This window comes from Meriones unguiculatus, chromosome 12 (genome assembly GCF_030254825.1).
Source record: "Meriones unguiculatus strain TT.TT164.6M chromosome 12, Bangor_MerUng_6.1, whole genome shotgun sequence".
Taxonomy (NCBI): Eukaryota; Metazoa; Chordata; class Mammalia; order Rodentia; family Muridae; genus Meriones; species Meriones unguiculatus.
In genome coordinates this window covers 29,422,262-29,440,656 of record NC_083360.1, presented here as the reverse complement: position 1 = coordinate 29,440,656, position 18,395 = coordinate 29,422,262, and the positions used below count along the sequence as shown (strand labels likewise).

The window sequence follows — 18,395 nt, the reverse complement described above, 5'->3', positions numbered from 1 at the left end:
TATTTGGGCTCACCTCCTTGGAGGGCCCTCAGTCTGTTGGCACTGTGTGGCGTGACACCCAAGGGTGTCCTTAGTTACGGGAAAGGCTGTGTTGCTGCAGGGAATGCTGTGCTTAGCACTGCACATTCCAGTGTATCCAGCCTGCACCTCAGCCTGGCAGTGGTAATTTGGGTGCTACGTGCTCCCTCTGAGTTTGAGATCCAAATATGGACAGGAACCTTCAAGGTCTCAAGGCTGGTGAAGACTGTTCCCACCATGCTACAGGCTGTGAGGAGAACTCTCCTACCATGTTACAGGCTGAAATGAGGAGAACTGTTTCCACCATGCTACAGGCTGATAAAGAGGACTGTTCCCACCATGCTACAGGCTGGTGGGAATCAGCACCACCATTTGCTTAGAGATGTCTTTGTTCCCAGAGCCCTGGGCAGGGATGTAGATAGAACATAGGAGCTCCCTGAAGTCCTTCATCAGCTCAGAACATGATTGAGGTCAGCTAGGTAGCACTACCCTGTGTTTATGTCTGATCCAGTGACTTCACCTGCCACAGTGTGAGACATAGGTGGCACATGCTGGTTGAGTAACATGGACTTGTTGGTGAGCCATGCACAGAAGGGATTGGGGCCAGCCTGCAAAGGCCACTCAGAGACAGCGTATCTCTGGGACAATATACCACATCCTGTGAGAAGGAAAGGCTGTTGTATAAATGTTTTAAAACAAAACCTAAGATTCATGACCTAATGGTGGCTTTCTTGTCTTTGAAAAGGCATCCTTTCAAGTTAGTTGACATTAGTGGCACTACAGTGATTGATGCCAGTGATCTTTACAACACACTGGAGAATGGCTGGCATGGGGGGAGGAAGGCACCCATTCTTGAGGGCATCATCTTTTGAGCCTCTGTCTGGATCCCAGGACTTGTTGTTCCTGCCACCTTCACTCTGGACTAATATCTCATCTCTATTCTGTTATGATTCACTCTGGACTAATATCTCATCTCATGAAATCACACACACAGTTCCTCTTTTCACTGTCTGCAGTCCAACCTGGTCACACACAGACCATTTGTGCCCAACTTAATAGCCTCTTTTCTTTTGGATACAACTCCCTCGTTTGTTTGATCCATTTGAACTGCCAAACTTGAACATACAGGCATCATCTGAGAAGGACTTCCAACAGCAGATGCCCAGTTAGAGTATTTGCCCCCGATATAAAATTATGTTGTGTTGGGGGAGCATGTCAAGAAGGTGCTTCTCAGTTCACAGCACTTCTTGCTTCAGGCATGGGAGGTGAGTTTTGGTCACAACTTTTTTCAAGTAATAAAAACTTTTTATTGGAAAGTAACTTAGACACTGCAAAGTATACATACCATCAGCAAGAGAAAGGACATTACCAGGGGCCCGAGCAGGACCAGTTCCCCACTGATGGCAAGTTGACTGCTTCGCCTACTTGGACTAGTGCCACCACGTATGCTTTTCATGCCTGGCTCCTTTCCGTGAGCATGAGCTTTCATGGCTTGTGGGTCACTTGCCATTCACTCTGGCCACTGTGTCCTGTTCCTCTGTTAAATGGCCTGTCTACTCTTGTCTCTGGTGATAGCTTCTAAGCTGGCTTAGACTTCACCTGACACAAACGTATTATAAGACGTGCCCATACACGACTCTGCATGGACATCTGTGTGACTTGCTCTGATGTGCTGGCCAGGCTGTGTTTGGTACATTTTCCAGTGGGGGCACACACTACCCAGCAGTCTGTGAGGAACTGCCTTCTCAGAGCTTCCTGTTGTGTTCATCATGGCCACTAGGCTTGTATGTGGCTGTTTGATTTATTTATTTTTTTAATATTCAGTTCAGACAGAGGCATCAGGGTAGAGCATCTGATAAGCAAGCTTGAGGCCCTGCATTCCATCCCAGACACTGCCAAAAATAAACAAGCATGTGCTTGTTGCTTGCTTTTTGTGTTTTCTCATTTGGTTGGTTTATGTTGCTATTGTTGGTTGGTTGGTTGGTAGAGACTTGAAAAAATAATAAATTCTGGAAATGATTCTTGGATTGAATGAATGAATTGTGATAATCTTATGTACCGGCTGCTTTTCCATTGCTGTGATAAACTGCTGTGACTAAGGAAGCTTATGAAGGAAGCTTATTTTAGCTTACAGTTTCAAGAGGATAACTGTCCGTTATGGTGGGAAAGCATGGCTGCAAGTGGCAGGCATGGCAGCAGGAACAAGAAGCTAAGAGCTCACGTCATCAGGCAGAGAGTGAGCAGGAAGTGAGGCAAGACCGAACACTCACAGCCTGTCCTCAGTGATGTTCTTCCTCCAGCAAGGCTCCACCTCCCAAATGTTCTACAACCTCCCCAAACAGTGTCAGCAACTGGGGAGGTGTTCAAATATTAGAGCCTCTGGGGACACTTCTCCTTCATAGCACTACAGCTTATATTTAGAATTACATTTATGTAGATAATGAAATTAAAGGAAGTGTAATAGCATTTGAGGAAGACACGCAGGCAAGCCTTCTGCAGTTGGTTCTCAGTGCTGACTTCTGAAGACTGAGGGTTTTAAAGATAGCCCCAGTGGTCCTCTCCCCTTTAAGTAGTCCTTTCGTCTTACTCTGCTTTGCCCCTCCTGAAACCGTGAAGGTAAACCTATTACTATTTCACGGTTCACATTTATGTCTTGGATGCCACTGGACTATGCTTTTCTGCACGGTGTGGGGCAGGATTGTGAGTGTGTGCTTTCTTCTCAACACTAAAAACACTCGGGTGCATTCGGGGGCAGACCAAGTCCATATTTTCAGAGTTTTGCTTTCAGGGCAGACAACTGCATGGCAGCTGATAGAGTCAAGCCCTGACTTGGTTTGTTTTAAAGTTATACTCACCAACCAGAAGCGTTTCTGTTAGCCAGGAGTAACACAAGCCCATCCGCATCTCAACAGCTTTAGGGTAGAGGTTTAGCCGAGACTAAAAAGACAAGAAAAGGAGTCTTTAGAACTGGAAGGGAGTAAGCCACATATGCGCCATTCACAGTTGGCATCATCTACCTACAAACCCAAAGCAGAGCACCTGGCCAGTCCTGACCTTCAGAACTGATGGATTCCATCAGAGAGAAGCAGGGCCTTCCTTAAAGGAGGTGCCATGTCTATGTGGGGCGGGCATGAAAGCATGATTTTAGATACTGACCAACAAAGGATCTAGATCTATATTTAAAAACTTAAAGGGAAAACGTTTTATGAATCATGACTTAACACTGCAGATATACTCGCCTGTCACATGATGTATGGTCGAGGTTGGTATGACCCAGTTACTAGTTGACATTATTCAGTACCTACTGTGTGCCTGACACTGTCTCAACTTTCTTGTGGTGACAGTAAATAATACTTATTATCAGGGTTTATAGAAAAGCTAAGAGGCTTTCCAGTGAGGCGTGGAACTATGAAGTTAACTCCATCATTACACTTGGCACAGCCAGAATACCTTTTCTGACATCGTTTTATGAAGAAGGTAAAGCCGTGCCTCTCCAGAAGGAGCACCAACTCCCACGTGGGTGTGTGGCTCCAGAACCCACGCTGTGTATGCCATGCTGGCAAGGGCAGCTGGCCTGAAAGAAGAGCAGCGAGAGTAGAGAGACCTGTAAATGCCTAATGAGCACTGGCTCCCTGTAATCCCCACCACCACTCTTCTCTCTTTTCACTCTCCTATCCAAACTTAGAGAGAAGCTGGAGGGAAATGCTGGCCCTCCCAGCAGTGGGGGCCCAACTCATCTGCTTCCTCCATCCAAGAAGTTGCAGGTTTGTAGATCCTTACATGGGACCCCCAGAGGAGAGGGAATGGCTATCCAGAGGGTGTGGGTGTGGGTTCCTGTTGGGGAGACATCAGAGCTCAGCCAAGCTCCATCTTGTCTCTAGGCTTGTTATTGATAGTCAAATAAAAGGTGCGTGTTACATCATGCTTAGTTTGCCGTTTAACATTACTTTTATTATTAAAATTATGTGAAGTGTAACCATTCCAGGAAATCAGGCTGTTTAGTTGCCAGCTAAGAGGGTCACAGGGGGCACAGATGTGGGAAGTGCTTCCTTGGTCTCATGTTAACTATTTTCATAGCAGGCTGGCCACTGAATACAGGCCTGGCTGCTAGAGACTATGGTGTATATCCTTTGGGACTTCGTGTCCTTGAGTGCTGTACATGTCCTGGTTAGTAAGAACCCTGTCCTCATCCATGTCCTGCCCAGCCAGAACAAGCACAGGCTCTGCTTTCCTGGCCACGGCTGGATCAGCCCTCTTTTGACCTTCCTCCTGAGCCCAGCCTGGACTTAAGCGCTGGGGAGTATGTCTGTCTTCTTCAGCCAGATCCTGTTGCCAGGTAGCTGTTTCATAGGTGGTCATTTATATGAACATAAAATGGGAATGTTTTTACGATGTCAATTGTTTATTTGTCAAAATAAAATACGTCTATTTTGAGAAGGAATTAGCCAATTAAATAATCATGTGACACCAGGCATGGTGATACACACCTGTAATTCCAGCACTCAATCTGATCAAGGCTTAAACAAGGTGCTGCCCTTTCTTGACATGCTCCGGGCCTCTTGTAGTCCAGTGACCCTCATGTTGGCAGCTGATGGCTCCTCAGCTGAATCATGAAACTGCAGTGTGACAGTAAAGGAACTCTTCGCTCCCACTACTTCCCACACTGCCCCTTGGCAGCTCCTGTTCTACCCACTCTTATGGCCTTGAAAGCTCTTGGCATTTGCCCATCTGCTTGGCATTTCCTCTCCCGAGGCACTGTGTCATTTCACATGCTGAGGTGGTTCTGCTGAGCTCAGATGGGTCTGGTCTCAGCTTCAGGACAGCATTTGGGTTTCTCCCATTAGGTCTCTTCAGGGCCCTTGAAGTATACGTAATCATGTGATGCCCACACAGTCCCAAAGGACTGTCAGGCCTTGTTACTCCCTGTGAGATGGTGAGGCCTGGCTGCCTGATACCTAGGAGCGAGTGGGACAGGAAGGGGTACTGGAATGCCACCTTAGAGTTTGTGGTGATTACCTAGCTCCACCACTGTTCCAAGACCTCAGCAAGCTCACCCTCACATTGGATCCCTTAAATTAGAGCAGGAATCTGTTCTGAGGAGGTGCTTTGGGGCTCGGGACATTATTCTGATGATCATCAGGGTCTGTCACTTGTGGTTGTGGTTTTCTCAGGTGAGGAGCCAAATTTGCCCTAAGCTTTACACTGCAGTCTGTGGCAACTAGTCCTGTCCTGAGCCCTCCTCACTGCTTAATGTAAAGGTGTCACCTGGCCAGCAACGAGAACGAAGTGCTTAAAGCCAGTAGCTCTTGGGAGTAAAGTGACAGAACTCAGATACATAGATTGTGACAGAGGAAACAGGATGAGCCCAGTGCTATCTTCCCCATGTCAGCTTTTCATGCAGGATTCCATGTAAACCTGGCCCTCCAGGTAGTTTGAAGGCCTTTCTTGTTGGTATGTTCGCTTCTGGTTCAGTTCCGTGTTTGGACGTGTAGCTTGGGATCCTTACAGTGTTCTTAGGCCCTACACCCTACAGGTATTCGCTTCTTCCCATAAGAAAGCCAAGACATAGACATAAGGAATCATGTGATCATCCTATCATGTCACCTAGGTTCACAAAGGTCTTGTGCTCTGTTTCTGCCTGGCTTCTCCCAGAGCCAAAATCAGCCACACCGACGACCTTGTGGCTGATGTTTTACAAGGCCTACTGTGGGAATGAAGGGAGTGTGTTCACAGAGAGGCAGTGGCTTCGCTGAGCAGGGGACGGGACTTCATAGAACTCTATAGAGAGCTTAGCTGCTTTTGTTGAGGGAATAAGTGGAGGCACCAGGAGTGAAAGGGAGGTTGCCCACTGCTGGAGAGGAAGTGACAGATACTCAAAAGGGACAAGAGTGTACTTGGAGAGGCTATCACCAGGACTTGTGATCATCCTTAGACAGTGGTGTGGAGATGTATATACCATATTTTTGAGCTGTCCTTTGCGGGAACCTAGGGCAGAGGAGCCTGTCTTGGTGTCCAAGACAGTTTTCAACACATGGAACCAGGACCTTGAGGCAGAGATCAACCCCTGGGCTGAGCAGGAAGAGCTCACAGTGGGCCTGTGGGTGTACGTTCTGTTTCCCATCAGTGCTCAGTGTCTGGGAGGACTCAGAGGGACATGAAGCTCACCTGAGGGAGGACTGAGTGGAGAAGAAAGACAACTAAGAACAAGCCACTGACTAATTAAAAGAACAGAACAGCCATGAGTGACTATCTCAGTAAACATGAGACACTTTCTGCCTCAGTGTGGAAGACTGAGGGTCCCTTATACAAAACCCTCTGGACCAGTATTTAAGTTTTCTGACTTTCCCCTGGAGTTTTGGAATGTTTGCATATGTACAATGAGCTCTCTCTTAGGGATGGGACAAAGGTCTTCCCATGGGCTTCAACATTCAACACAGAGAGCCTGCGGATAATTGTACTCAGTACTTTAGAATGTTCACAGGTGACTGACACATCATCACGTGGGATGAGGTGCAGAAGTATTTTTTTTATTCACCAAATTTTTTTGGATTTGGGAGCATTTTGGAATTTAGATTTCTGGTTTAAGAATATTCAGCCTGTTTTCTCCTTCTTCTGATGTCCATCCTCTTTGCCTTTCTGGATAGGAATTGAGCATTTTAGCCAGAGTCCTCCCTCTTGATTAGTTTCTTTAGGTGTACAGATTTTAGTAGGTTTATCCTATATTATATGTCTATATGAGTGAGTATATACCGTGTGCGTCTTTCTGCTTCTGGGATAGCTCACTCAGGATGATCTTTTCCAGATCCCACCATTTACCTGCAAATTTTATGATTTCCTTGTTTTTTATTGCTGAGCCTGACACAGAGGACCTCTGAAAGGCTCTGCCCTGCAGACTATCAGTGCAGATGCTAAGACTTATGGGCAACCTTTGGGCAGAGTGCAGGGAATCTTATGAAAGAAGTGGGAAGCAGTAAGATCTGGAGAGGACAGGAACTCCACAAGGAGAGCAACAGAACCAAAAAAAATCTGAGCACAGGGGTCTTTCCTGAGACTGATACTCCAACCAAGGACTATGCATGGAGATAACCTAAAACCCCTGCACAGATGTAGCCCATGGCAGTTCCGTATCCAAGTGGGTTCCATTGTAATAGGAACAGGGACTGTCTCTGACATGAACTGATTGGCCTGTTCTTTAATTACCTCCCCCTGGTGGTGGGGGGGTGCAGCATTACCAGGCCACAGAAGAAGACAATGCAGCTACTCCTGATGAGACCTAATTGACTAGGATCAGAAGGAAGGAAAAGAAGACCTTGCCTATCAGTGGACATGGGGAGGGGCATGCAGGCAGAGGGTGGAGGAAGGGAGGAATTGGGACAGGAGGAGGGAGGGAACCACAGGGGGGATACAAAGTGAATAAAATGTAATTAATAATAAAATAAATAAAAAGAATATTCAGCTTGTATTAAAGGGGGAAAGAGTAACTGCCAAAAACTGGTACCTGACTAAGGACCAGCCCTCAAATTGGCAAGTTGCACCCAGGAGAAGGGTATCTGTCTACAAGACCAGCTTCTCTCCCTGACATTCTGACAAGCAAAGATAAGATAGCTAAACCCACCAATGTCTCAGTGCAGAGAGACAGGACAGGCCTGAGTGCTGTGATCACCAGCAGAGTTTAGTCCCTGTCTCTGAAAGGGGCATGGAAAGCTGTGGCAGGAGGGCCAGAGTTCGAGGGCCCTGTTACTGCTTATCACACACACACACACACACACACACACGCACGCACGCACATGCACTCACACACACACACACACACACACACACCAAAACCAAAAAGTTCTATGAGCTTCCAGTGGCAACCTCATGGGTGGTACTGCTTCAGACACTGATGGCTAAGAAGTGTGCTGAAGGAAGGAAGGGAGGCACAGCGGAGGCTTCCTTTTAAGCCTTCACAGGTTTATTTTAGAGGACAGTACTGCTTTGATGCTCTGGTCACCTTCTCACCAGATTTCTGACCGAGAATCCTAAGTTCTTGTGGAGGAGAGTCCACCCAGAGTCAGCAGACTGCGCTCATTTAGCCATGGATAGTAAAGCCTTGACCCAGTCATATCCCTTCCCTTACGTGTCTGGAAGACCAAGTTTGGAATTGTGATTGCTGAGGACTGTGGCCAGAAAGCCGAAGGTGACCTCTGCTGACCCTTACCTATGCTGTGTGTGGGAAGTCCCAACTTCAGAAACCATGGAGAACTCACAAGGCCTCGCTGGCTCTGCCTGCTTCCCACCTCCACTTGCCCACTGCTTTGTGCATGAGGGCAGCAGCAAAAGGCTGGCAGGCCTAGTGTGGGCAGGCTCCTAGCCCCCTTGAGTTTTTCAGAGGTGTGCTGCAGATGCCACAGATTTTGCTGTGGGATTGGACTATTTCAGGCTGGTTGTTTCTTAAGTGCATGCCCTTGAGACTCCATGGTTTTAGGACCCTCCTCGCCGAGAGTATAGATCTGGTGTTGATGGGTTGGAGATTTTAAATTCAAGATGGTGTGGAAGTAAGTGGCATCACGTAACTGTTACAAGGAGCTCTGCAGTCTCGCTGCCCGCCCCCCTGCTGTTTAACGAACTGCAGAGTGGCTCCTCCCCAGCACTGGGAGAACAGCGTCTCTGCCCGTGTGAATAATTCAGGTCTCTGGCTCTGCATTATGCATGAGTCTCTGAGGCTTTGTAAGGCTGTAGGGCCTCTCCAGCAGCCAGTGCTGGAAGGATGAGGACTACCTTTGTGAGGGTCCCTGAGGATCTGCAGTAATTCACCTGCCCCCAAGGCTGAGCTAAGGAGCCATGTCCTCACCGCCCGTGGCCCAAGCCTCCTCCTCAGGCCACCCAGGCTGAGCCTGGTATGGACTCAGAAGGGTGGTTTACGGTGAATGGTTGGAAGTATTTGGTTAGATGGCACCACAGTGGCTCTTACCAGCTCTACCCAGGTAAAGTCCCACACCTGCCTGTCAGCTTGTCTTGAGTGCCAGGGAAGGCTGACCTGGGCAGTCCTTAGGTGTGTTTGCTGTGTGTGGGGGTGTTATGCTGGGATGGGCTGTCACATGGCTTAGAGTTGAGACTTGAGGATTTGGAACACTTAGGGTTATGGTCCGGGTGAGCGATACAGTGAGCTGAGGGTGGGCTGAGGCTGTGTGTCACAGGAGCAACTGCACACTGTCAGACTCGAGGAATTACTGAAATGTGTAACCTACAGCCCACATCTCTTCAGCAATCTCTGCAGCTGTGCTGGCAGCTGTTCCCGGTCTCGGCAGACCTGCCACACACTTGAGACACACTCTCACCAGGACAGCATTTGACTGAGAGAAGAAACCCCACAGCAATACAAACACCTAGAACACATCTGCTGAGGCCACCATGCCATGTCTTCTTCAGCTCAGCCCATATTTTACCCAAATGATTAACATTAGAGGACCAAGCAGGCAGCTCTCCAGGACAGCAAGTCTCAGACCTGACATGTATCAGCCTCCTGACCTGGTCTTGAACTTGAGATAGGAATAGAGGTGTTTACAAGGAATTTCATGGCAACCAGATGGTGCCTGCTGTCCCAGGTCAGCCTTACCCCAAGGTGCATTGTTCTCTATGTGACTAGCAATGCTGGAACGTGGTGTGGGCTCTGAACTCAGAAATGGATGACAGAGAGGAGGGAACTTCCTGCATGTATAGCCTGTCAGAAGTACTAAGATTCAACCTAAAGAAACAACTGTGCCACACCTCTATGAGGACTCTGCCTTTACCCCTCTGCTTTGCAGGCCTCCTTCCTACATTGCACAGGAGCTGTTTTACAGAATACTGTGTGACCTGTCACAGCGCACAGTGGTCAGGTGTCATCTCAGTGTTTGTGCTGTCTTTGTCTAGGTCCCTGAGCTGTGCTGGACTCCAGGCCAAGTCCACAGTCCCACAGCCTCAGGAAGGCGTTATCAGAGCACCCGACACTTCCTCTTGTCCTAAAGGAAGTGGTTTGTTGCAACCATGAAATCTGTCCCCTCACTAAGGAGGCGTCTCACCTGAGTGGGTCTCTAGCCTTTTCGCCAGAAGATGGGCCCTGGTTCCCCTCCTCTCCTGTGCTGTCAACTCTCTGCTGTTGTCATTGCCACTTGAGCTGTTCCTGCTTAGGTGTTATACCGCCTTCCTCTGTGCCCAGCATCCATGTCTGAGAGACCCCAGGGGCAAATCTGACCCATAGCCAGGAATCCTGGGAGACAGTACAGTGTGAGACACTCAGTGACACAATGAAGTTCAGCATAGCAGTCCTTTGCTACGATTCCTTCTTGGTTAGAGTTCAGTGCCAGTGTTGACTTGAGTCTTCTGGTCATCGTTCACTCCCACCGCAAGCCCAGCACTTCCCGCTGCAGCACTAGGGACCAGTGAGCCCCAGCCACTGGGCTTGGAGTTAAGGTGGGCACACAGGAACCCAGGTGTTTGAGGGAGTGGGCCAGGCAGGGACAGGCTACAGATGAACAGATTGGAGGTCTGCAGGCGTGTGTGGAGGGCTGAGCCACCTTTCCTCCAGCACTTGGGTGCCTTGGCCACAGAGAAAGTGGGTATTTCTCACTGTAAGCTTGTCGGGAATGACAAGCACCTGTAATTCATGAGCACAAGCTTCATCACCCTTGTAGGGACGCATGGTCCATAGGTAACTTGGTGGCTCAGTCCTGCCTTTCTTCCTCTGCCTTCCTGTCCTCCAGGCCACCCTCCACTGTGAGGAGAAGAGAGGACCTTGCCAGTCCCTGGTCTAGGGTGACGGCCACATTGCTGAGGAGCCTGTGTGGTCTGCCAGCATTCCTGCTGCTCAGTTGAGTCACAGCTGTGTGCTGCATTTCTTCCACCACTCGGCCTTGGCATGTGCGCGCCCTGCTGTGGCGGATTCTTCCATGTTCCCCGAGTTAACTTCTGTTCCTTCCTCAGTTCTTAGTTCAGACTTCGTTGCCTCAGGGGGAAAGCTGGAGGGGACAAGTTGTGGTGTTCACTATGCTAAGCTTGGTGCTTAGTGTTGATGAGGATCGTCACCTCATCAACAGAAGATGCAGTGAGGTGCAACATCAGCAGCCTCGCTTTCCATGGGGAGCCTGGGCCACCAGAAGCCTGTACTGAGCCGAGTGTGAGTTCTGTCCTTACACCTGGCCTTCCTGGGATGGTGCCCAGGGGCACTGCAGAGCCTGGCCCCCACTAATCCTCACACAATCTTATTTTAAAAATAGGTAGTATGTGCCCTTGGGCCAGAGCTCAGAGGGAGCATGGATTGCAGGTTGGTTTGCTGTACCCCATATGCAGGGTGCCAGCATTGGTTCTGTCTCTGGGGTGGCATAGGTCACTCCACCTGATATCCTATGCACCTAGAGGTGCTAAGCACCTTCTTTGATATACAAGCCTTCATTGTCTGCCTGGGCAAAGCCCATGACTTGAGCCACTTCAGAGCAGTTTGGAGCTTGAACTCGCCTTCAGCAGGTTTCAGAAGAGGAGAAGCCATGCCCATGGGCTTGGCACTTGGCATTTGTCATGCTTCCTTCTGTGTTCTCCTGGCTCATCTGTCCGTGTGGGTGTCTTGGTTTGGCCGGAGTGTTCCACAGCAAGTTTCTGTGTGTGTGTTGTGTTACCCTCAGCCTCTTACCTGGCCATTTTACGTGGGGTTCAGATGCTGCTGTGCTCCATGTCATGGGAGCTTCCTTCCAGGCCTCTCCTCAGTCAGGTTTCCCCGTTTTTCTCCAATTTCATTTCACATCTGAATCACTGGGCCCTATGAGATGAGTGTTAGTGTGCTCTGGATAGCAAGAGCCCAGCTTGGTTTTTTTTTTTTTTTCAGATGTGGTTCAGTCCCCATCTCCACTGTATTTGTCCCCATCTGTTCCTGGACTTTGCCTTCTGCTTCTCCATCTGGTTTTGTTCCAGAACATCTTCTGGCCTGTGTGGTGCTGTGGCACGTGATGTACAGTGGGAATGGGCCTGGCTGGCATGTATTGGGGATGTGTGAGGTATGCATTAGGGATGGGCAAAGTGGACAGTGGGAGTGGGCATGGCATACAGTGGGGATGGGTGAGGTGTGCAGGAGGGACGGGCATGGTAGACAGTGGGGTTGGACGCTGTATGGATTGGGGTGGAATACAGTGGGGATTAGGGTGTGTTCAGTGGAGATTAGGTTGGTATGCAGTGGGGGCTGGGGTGTATACAGTGGGGGTTGGGGTGTATACAGTGGGGATTAGGGTGTGTATAGTGGGGGTTGGGGTGTATACAGTGGGGATGGGTGAAGTGTGCACTGGGGATGGATGAGGGATACAGTAGGACTAGGTGGATACAGTAGGACTAATGCTTTTTCCTGCACTTGCTGCTTGGTTTTCTGCTGAGACTGTCGCACTCAGCTTGTGTAGTTGCTTCTGGGAAACCTGTCCGGAATTGTTTTGGACTTATTGTGCATTCTAAGAAAATCAGTATCTTCTCTGGCCACTGGACACAGATGAGCTTCGGAGAGCAGCCCCACAGAGAGTGTGCAGATGCTCACATGGAGTGTTTGGGGTGGCTGAGTTACCTAGTGAAGTGGTGGCCTGCACAGTCTCCAGTTCCCAGCAGTGTGAGCGACAGTGTTCCAGAAAACAGGTCAGAGCTCCTGTGATGAGTGCTGGCCCAAGCCCTTCCCTCTGACCCTGAGGAGAACATGGCTAGTGAACAGTGTGTGTGTAGGGGGGGCAGGCACATTCAAAGATTAGGCCTATACAAGTTCTGATCTCACGATATCGTTTCTTCTGACACAGATATCTGTAGTGTGTCCACAAGTAACTCCTGTGGCTTAGCCTTGTCTCTTTTAACCTAAATGCTGGCTGGTTTTGAATGCTCCTGCCCAACATTGAATCTGGGTGCCGTGGTGATCTAAGGAAGGTGTACTAGGAGGTCACATCCCTGCCCTGGCTTCTAGCCCTCAGGGTCATTTTCCTCTAGATTTGTAGTGTCCACACTGGGCCTCCTCTATGTTCTGGTTTACAGGGCATCTGCATGCCATTCTGGGCTGTAGGCTCAGTGGCAGCTTTCCCTGGACATGTGGACAGAGTTTAATCAGAAAGTGTGAGTGTCTATGCTGCGTCAGGCTCCCTCATTCCACCTCCTCCCCTCCCTGCTAGGAAGGGCACTTCAGTGGATGGCCTCGAGTTAGAGCCTGCTAACCTGTCCTGGGAATCTTAGTGGCCTGACCACAGGGCAGAGCGTCCTGAATGCTCAGAATAGATGATGGAGTCCAGTGTGACCATAGTCCAGTGTGATGTAGCAACGTTTCCTTAATAATGCCATGGGGAAGGACCTTAGCCAGCTCTGCTGCAGGGCCTGGGGCCTCCTGACAGCACAGCCCAGCAGGGCTCCTGTCCTAGTCCCCTGAAGTGAACTGGCCTTGCCTCTGACCTGGGGCATCCTCATTTAGGGACGCTCCATGTACCCTGCTCACCAGAGCACCATGGGTAACAACTCTAGAGTTCCGTCTGCTTACACTGGCCTGTGGCCCTCCTCTCCTTCCTGGGCTGCTTCATCAAGTGGACAAGGGTGACAGATGGGTTCTTCCTAGACACCTCTCCTTCTCTTCATTGAGTTGTAATGTGTTCCTCCATGGGGATCACCAGTGAATGAGCAGCCAGATGGCACGTGGTTAAATACTCAGTTGGGATGTTTTACCTTAATGTTTCCACTGAGAAGTGACTTGCACGAAGAAAAGTGCACAAGCCATGAGCCATGGATTCCAAATTGCAGTAGACAGCATCGGGAGGGTGATGGGGCCAACTGCAGTCCCTTCTCGGACTTCACTCAGGGTCTTTTGCTTTGGGGTGCACTTGTAAAATGCTTCCTTGCTGTTTGCCCTACATTGCTCCTTCTGCTCTGCACCTGAGGCAATCGCTTCTTTGGTTCATCTTCATAGTCAGAGCTTATTATTCAAGTCAGTCTCTCTCTCTCTCTCTCTCTCTCTCTCTCTCTCTCTCTCTCTGTGTGTGTATGTGTGTGTGTGTGTGTGTGTGGCCCTGTAAGGCTGAGGTGTGTTCTTTTCACTGCTCTGTCTGATGTCTAGAAAGCCTTGGCGGGATTTCAGGTGCAGTGCATGTTGCTGTCTGAACAAGTGTGGAAAATGGAGCTGGGTGTCGGTGCCTGTGGCCTCACGTGGGACAGGCATAGAGAGGCAAGGGGTGCAGGTGTGTCTGTGATGACCCTGCAGAGTTGACGGGAGCTGACCTGAAGGACTGCATCAGCAACAACAGCCTGAGCAGCAATGCCAGTCTCCCCAGCGTGCAGAGCTGCCGGCGCCTGCGTGAGAGGAGGGTTGCAAGCTGGGCAGTGTCCTTTGAACGTCTGCTGCAGGATCCTGTCGGCGTTCGCTACTTCTCTGTGAGTAAGAGGGACTGCTGTGGGACGCCAGCACTGTGGGACAGGGTGCTTGAGCCAGACCTCAAGGACTGTGCCTCACCTTGTAGGGGTATGATCACCCAGCTCCTGTGCCAAGCGCCAGGCTCAGAGTAAGGTGTGCATTTATAGGGACTCTCAGTTCAGTCTTCCCTTCCTGGCCTGCTTCCTGCCCCAGAAACTCCTGCCCCAGAGTTTCCTGAGGGTCCTCTTTCCTCCCCCTCTCTGGGATGTCCGAGCAGCAAGGAACATCCAAGTTTCTTAGCTTTGGGTGTTGGTTTGTTTTGAGACAGGGTTTCACTGTGTTACTCAGACTGGCTTGGAACTCATAATCCTCCTGCCTCATCCTTCTGAGTGCTAGGATTGCAGCTGTATGTCATCATCCTAGCTGGAGCTTCTTCAAAATTCCTGAAAATGCACGCTGACAAGTACAGCCGGAACGGGGGTGGGGTAACACGAGAGTAATGGGATGAATACGAGCAACATGTGTGTGACAGTGTTAGAATGATGTAATGTCATATTTTGTATCCTCCCTAGAACTAAAAATTCATTTCTTTAAAAAAAATGACCAGCCCTTGAGAAAAAAAAATCTGTGAGGCAGATGGCACCCCTCAAAGGTGTCGCACAGCCTTTATGCTTGCTCTCAAGGCCCTCTTGAGAAGGGTCTGTTCAGCTGTGTCGTGGACAGAAAGGGCTGGAATAAGGGGACGGGGCCTCAGGTGCATGGAGGGATTGTGGAGTTACACCTGCTTTCCTTCCTGTGTTCCCTCAGGATTTTCTACGGAAGGAATTCAGTGAGGAAAACATTTTATTCTGGCAGGCCTGTGAATGCTTCAGTCACGTTCCTGCACATGACAAAAAAGAGGTAAATTGCTCCTCAGAGCAGGGGGCCGAATGAGGGTCAGGTTCCACACAGCTACCTCAAGTGTCGCTTGAGCAATTGACGAGGGATGCTTCTTACATGACTGTAAGAAAAAAAAAATGACATTTCTGCTCCAGAATAAAAACTTAAGTGTGTGACATTTAGTTCTGCCTAAACATAGTCTGTGTAAATGTCTTGCCACAGAGCCTGGCAGAGGTGGCACTTGAGGCTGGGATGAGGAGGAGGAGGAGGGAACAGTGCTTGAGGGGACTTGGAGAAGCGCTCAGGCAAAGTGCACCCTCTACCTCTATCCGCTGGCTTAACAGCTCCTCTTCAGCTGCCGCAGGACCACCCTGGCCATGTCCTGTGGTGTTCCCCCAAGGTAACATTTGTCCTCACCGAGTGGCCTCATGCCTGTTTCTTGTGCTCCGAGCACTGTATGTGCCTGTCCTCACCTGTGGCACACGCCTCACTGGCCGGTCCTACTCTGAAGCCTCTCTCTGGTAGCCCACCTCAGTTTTTGAGGCCCTCACAAAGCAGCCATTTAGAAACTATGAGAGGAGCCAGTTCAGGAGTTTCTTCCTGGCTCGTTCTTTAATAATTTACCTTTGTAAGTCAGAACACAGACTGGGCTTGTGAATCAGCTCTCCAGCCCCAAGGCAGTGGCAGCCTTAGGAATGCCACAGTGACACAGGCGGGAAATGTGTGTCCAGTGGGTATGTGCTCACAGCTCTGCTCAGACCTCTCTACCTGTCAGCTCTCTTACAGGGCCCGGGAGATTTTCAGTAAATTCCTGTGCAGCAAAGCCACCACTCCTGTCAACATTGACAGCCAGGCCCAGCTGGCAGATGACATTCTCAATGCACCCCACCCCGACATGTTCAAGGAACAACAGCTCCAGGTGACTTTGCAGTTTTTCATGGGGCTTCCGGCCAGGGATTGGGGTGCAGGACTCTCTCAGAGCAGCATGCTCTCAGCTGGGCAGGAGGCTGCTGGCAATGTGGGCATGGCAAGGAACCTCTCCGAGAACTGGGCTCCATCCTCAAAAGGATTCAGTAGAGCTGAGAAGCAAGAAGCCTGTGCCATAGACATCCTCATGTACCCCGCAGTGGACCAAAGTAAGGGACAATATCACCTACCGAAAATCACTGGGGCTAGTGAGATGGCTCAGCAGATAAAGGCACTTGCTGCCAAACCTGAAAACCTGAGTTTGATTATTGGGAAAACATAGTAGAAGGAGAGAACCAACTTCTACAAGTTGTATTCTTGCCTCCACACATGGACCATGGCACATAGTCATCACTCACACACACACACACACACACACACACACACACACACACACACACGGCACATTATGGATTGAGGTCAGTGGTCTCCTCAGGATTGCAGGGCTGACCTGGAGCCAGAGTTCAGTGTCAATCCCAGCATCTGAGAGAAGATGGTACTACATTGTATCACCCAGAGAAAGGTCTACATTCAAAACCTTTAAGTACTATTTCAGTGAGAGCCTGTCTGTGTGCTGGTGGTATGGGTTTAGCAGTAGTAGCCATTGTTGTTGGAGACAGGGTCTCTCTGCGTAGCCCACCACGGCTGACCGGAAGCTCATATACTCTGGCCGCAGCCTCTGAGTGCTGGATCACAGGAAGTATATGACACTCTGTTTACATGTTTGTGTCTTAATATTGGAAGTGCATGTGATTTGACCCAGTGATGCCTGTCCAGAGCACACTCCCCACACAGTTAGCTGCTGTGCCATTAGACTGCAGCAATTAGCTTAAAAAAAAAAAAAAAAAGGAAAAGGATCTTCCCCAGGCAGCACTTACCCTTGAGAGAGCTACCTTCCAAGTCCTTAGGAAATGAAGACCTGCTCAGGTTGCAGCCACAATCCTGAGTCTGCCTGCTCTGGCTGTGCAGAACTCCTAGGACTCTGCTCCTACTGAGAGTGGCAAAGGAGAAGCTGTTAAGGGAGAGAGATCTGAAGGACCCCTGGAGAGTTAACCTCAGAATTCCCTGGGGCACAGGAGAGATTTGACAAAAATGACCCTTCCAAAGTAGTAAAGTAGTACTCTCTTACGGCTACAGATCTCCTGCACCACCTAGGGACTCAAGAAGTTATTCCTTCTGTAACCATGCTGCATTTGCTCCACAGATCTTCAACCTGATGAAGTTTGATAGCTATACTCGATTTCTGAAATCCCAGCTGTATCAAGAATGCGTCCTGGCGGAGGTGGAGGGACGCACCCTCCCTGACTCCCAGCAGGTCCCCAGCAGCCCAGCTTCCAAGCACAGCATCAACTCTGACCACTCCAATGTGTCCACACCAAAAAAGGTGCTGGGCCAGCCCTTGTGGGGGTGAGAGTGAGGCTGTGTTGGCTCATCCCTTCACCAGCTGGGAGAGGGGCATGCAGGGCACAGATATCCCTGAACTCTTCCCTGACCCTCTGGCTCCTGGCTACCCCACTGGTGAACGAGAGGGTCAGGACTGTGCCCTTGATTTACTGAAGTATCTAGATTGTTCCTCAAAGCCCTTATTCATAGAGCTCTGTATCAGCCCCTTTGGTGTTTCATGCAATCTTAAAGTAACCTTGGTGTCTTAACTGATAATTTCTGTTTGCTGACAGTTAAGTGGAAAATCCAAATCAGGGCGGTCTTTGAATGAAGATGTGGGGGATGAGGATAGCGAGAAAAAACGCAAAGGTGCCTTTTTCTCCTGGTCAAGGAGCAGGAGCACCGGGCGGTCCCAGAAGAAGAAGGACCATGGCGACCATGCCCATGGTATGTGGATGCAGACCCTGTTGTTGTGGGCAGGAGCTTGACGGCCACGGTGACATGAGAGGCCGTGGCGGGAGGGATGAGGAAATGTCACAGAGCCTGGGAATGCAGCAGAGTTGGGGCTGAGCCAGCCTACGAAGCAAGCCTGCTCCAAACCCTTCTGGAAACTCCTCAATGCAGGGAGTCTGGCTGACTGGGCTCCTTTCCTTCCTGCTATGAAAGTAACAGGTGCTTCAGTAGAAAACTTGGAAAACAGAGTCAAACAAAGAGAAACAAACACTATTCCTTGTCACCAGGCACAGCTTGTCGCCCGTGCCAATGACTGTGCACCAGCCAT

At 49.8% G+C, this 18,395-nt stretch overlaps 1 protein-coding gene across 7 annotated transcripts in view; it reads left to right on the top strand.

Annotated features, from left to right (window-relative positions):
* The window catches only part of Rgs12 (regulator of G protein signaling 12), a 102,334-nt gene that overhangs the window by 66,700 nt on the left and 17,239 nt on the right, over positions 1-18,395 (top strand). For all 7 annotated transcript variants that reach the window (XM_060365454.1, XM_060365457.1, XM_060365458.1 and 4 more), the window contains 5 exons: positions 14,237-14,406; positions 15,194-15,286; positions 16,041-16,184; positions 17,436-17,615; positions 17,908-18,061. In XM_060365454.1, the coding sequence (XP_060221437.1) occupies positions 14,237-14,406; positions 15,194-15,286; positions 16,041-16,184; positions 17,436-17,615; positions 17,908-18,061 (741 nt within the window). The remainder of the gene's footprint in view (positions 1-14,236; positions 14,407-15,193; positions 15,287-16,040; positions 16,185-17,435; positions 17,616-17,907; positions 18,062-18,395) is intronic.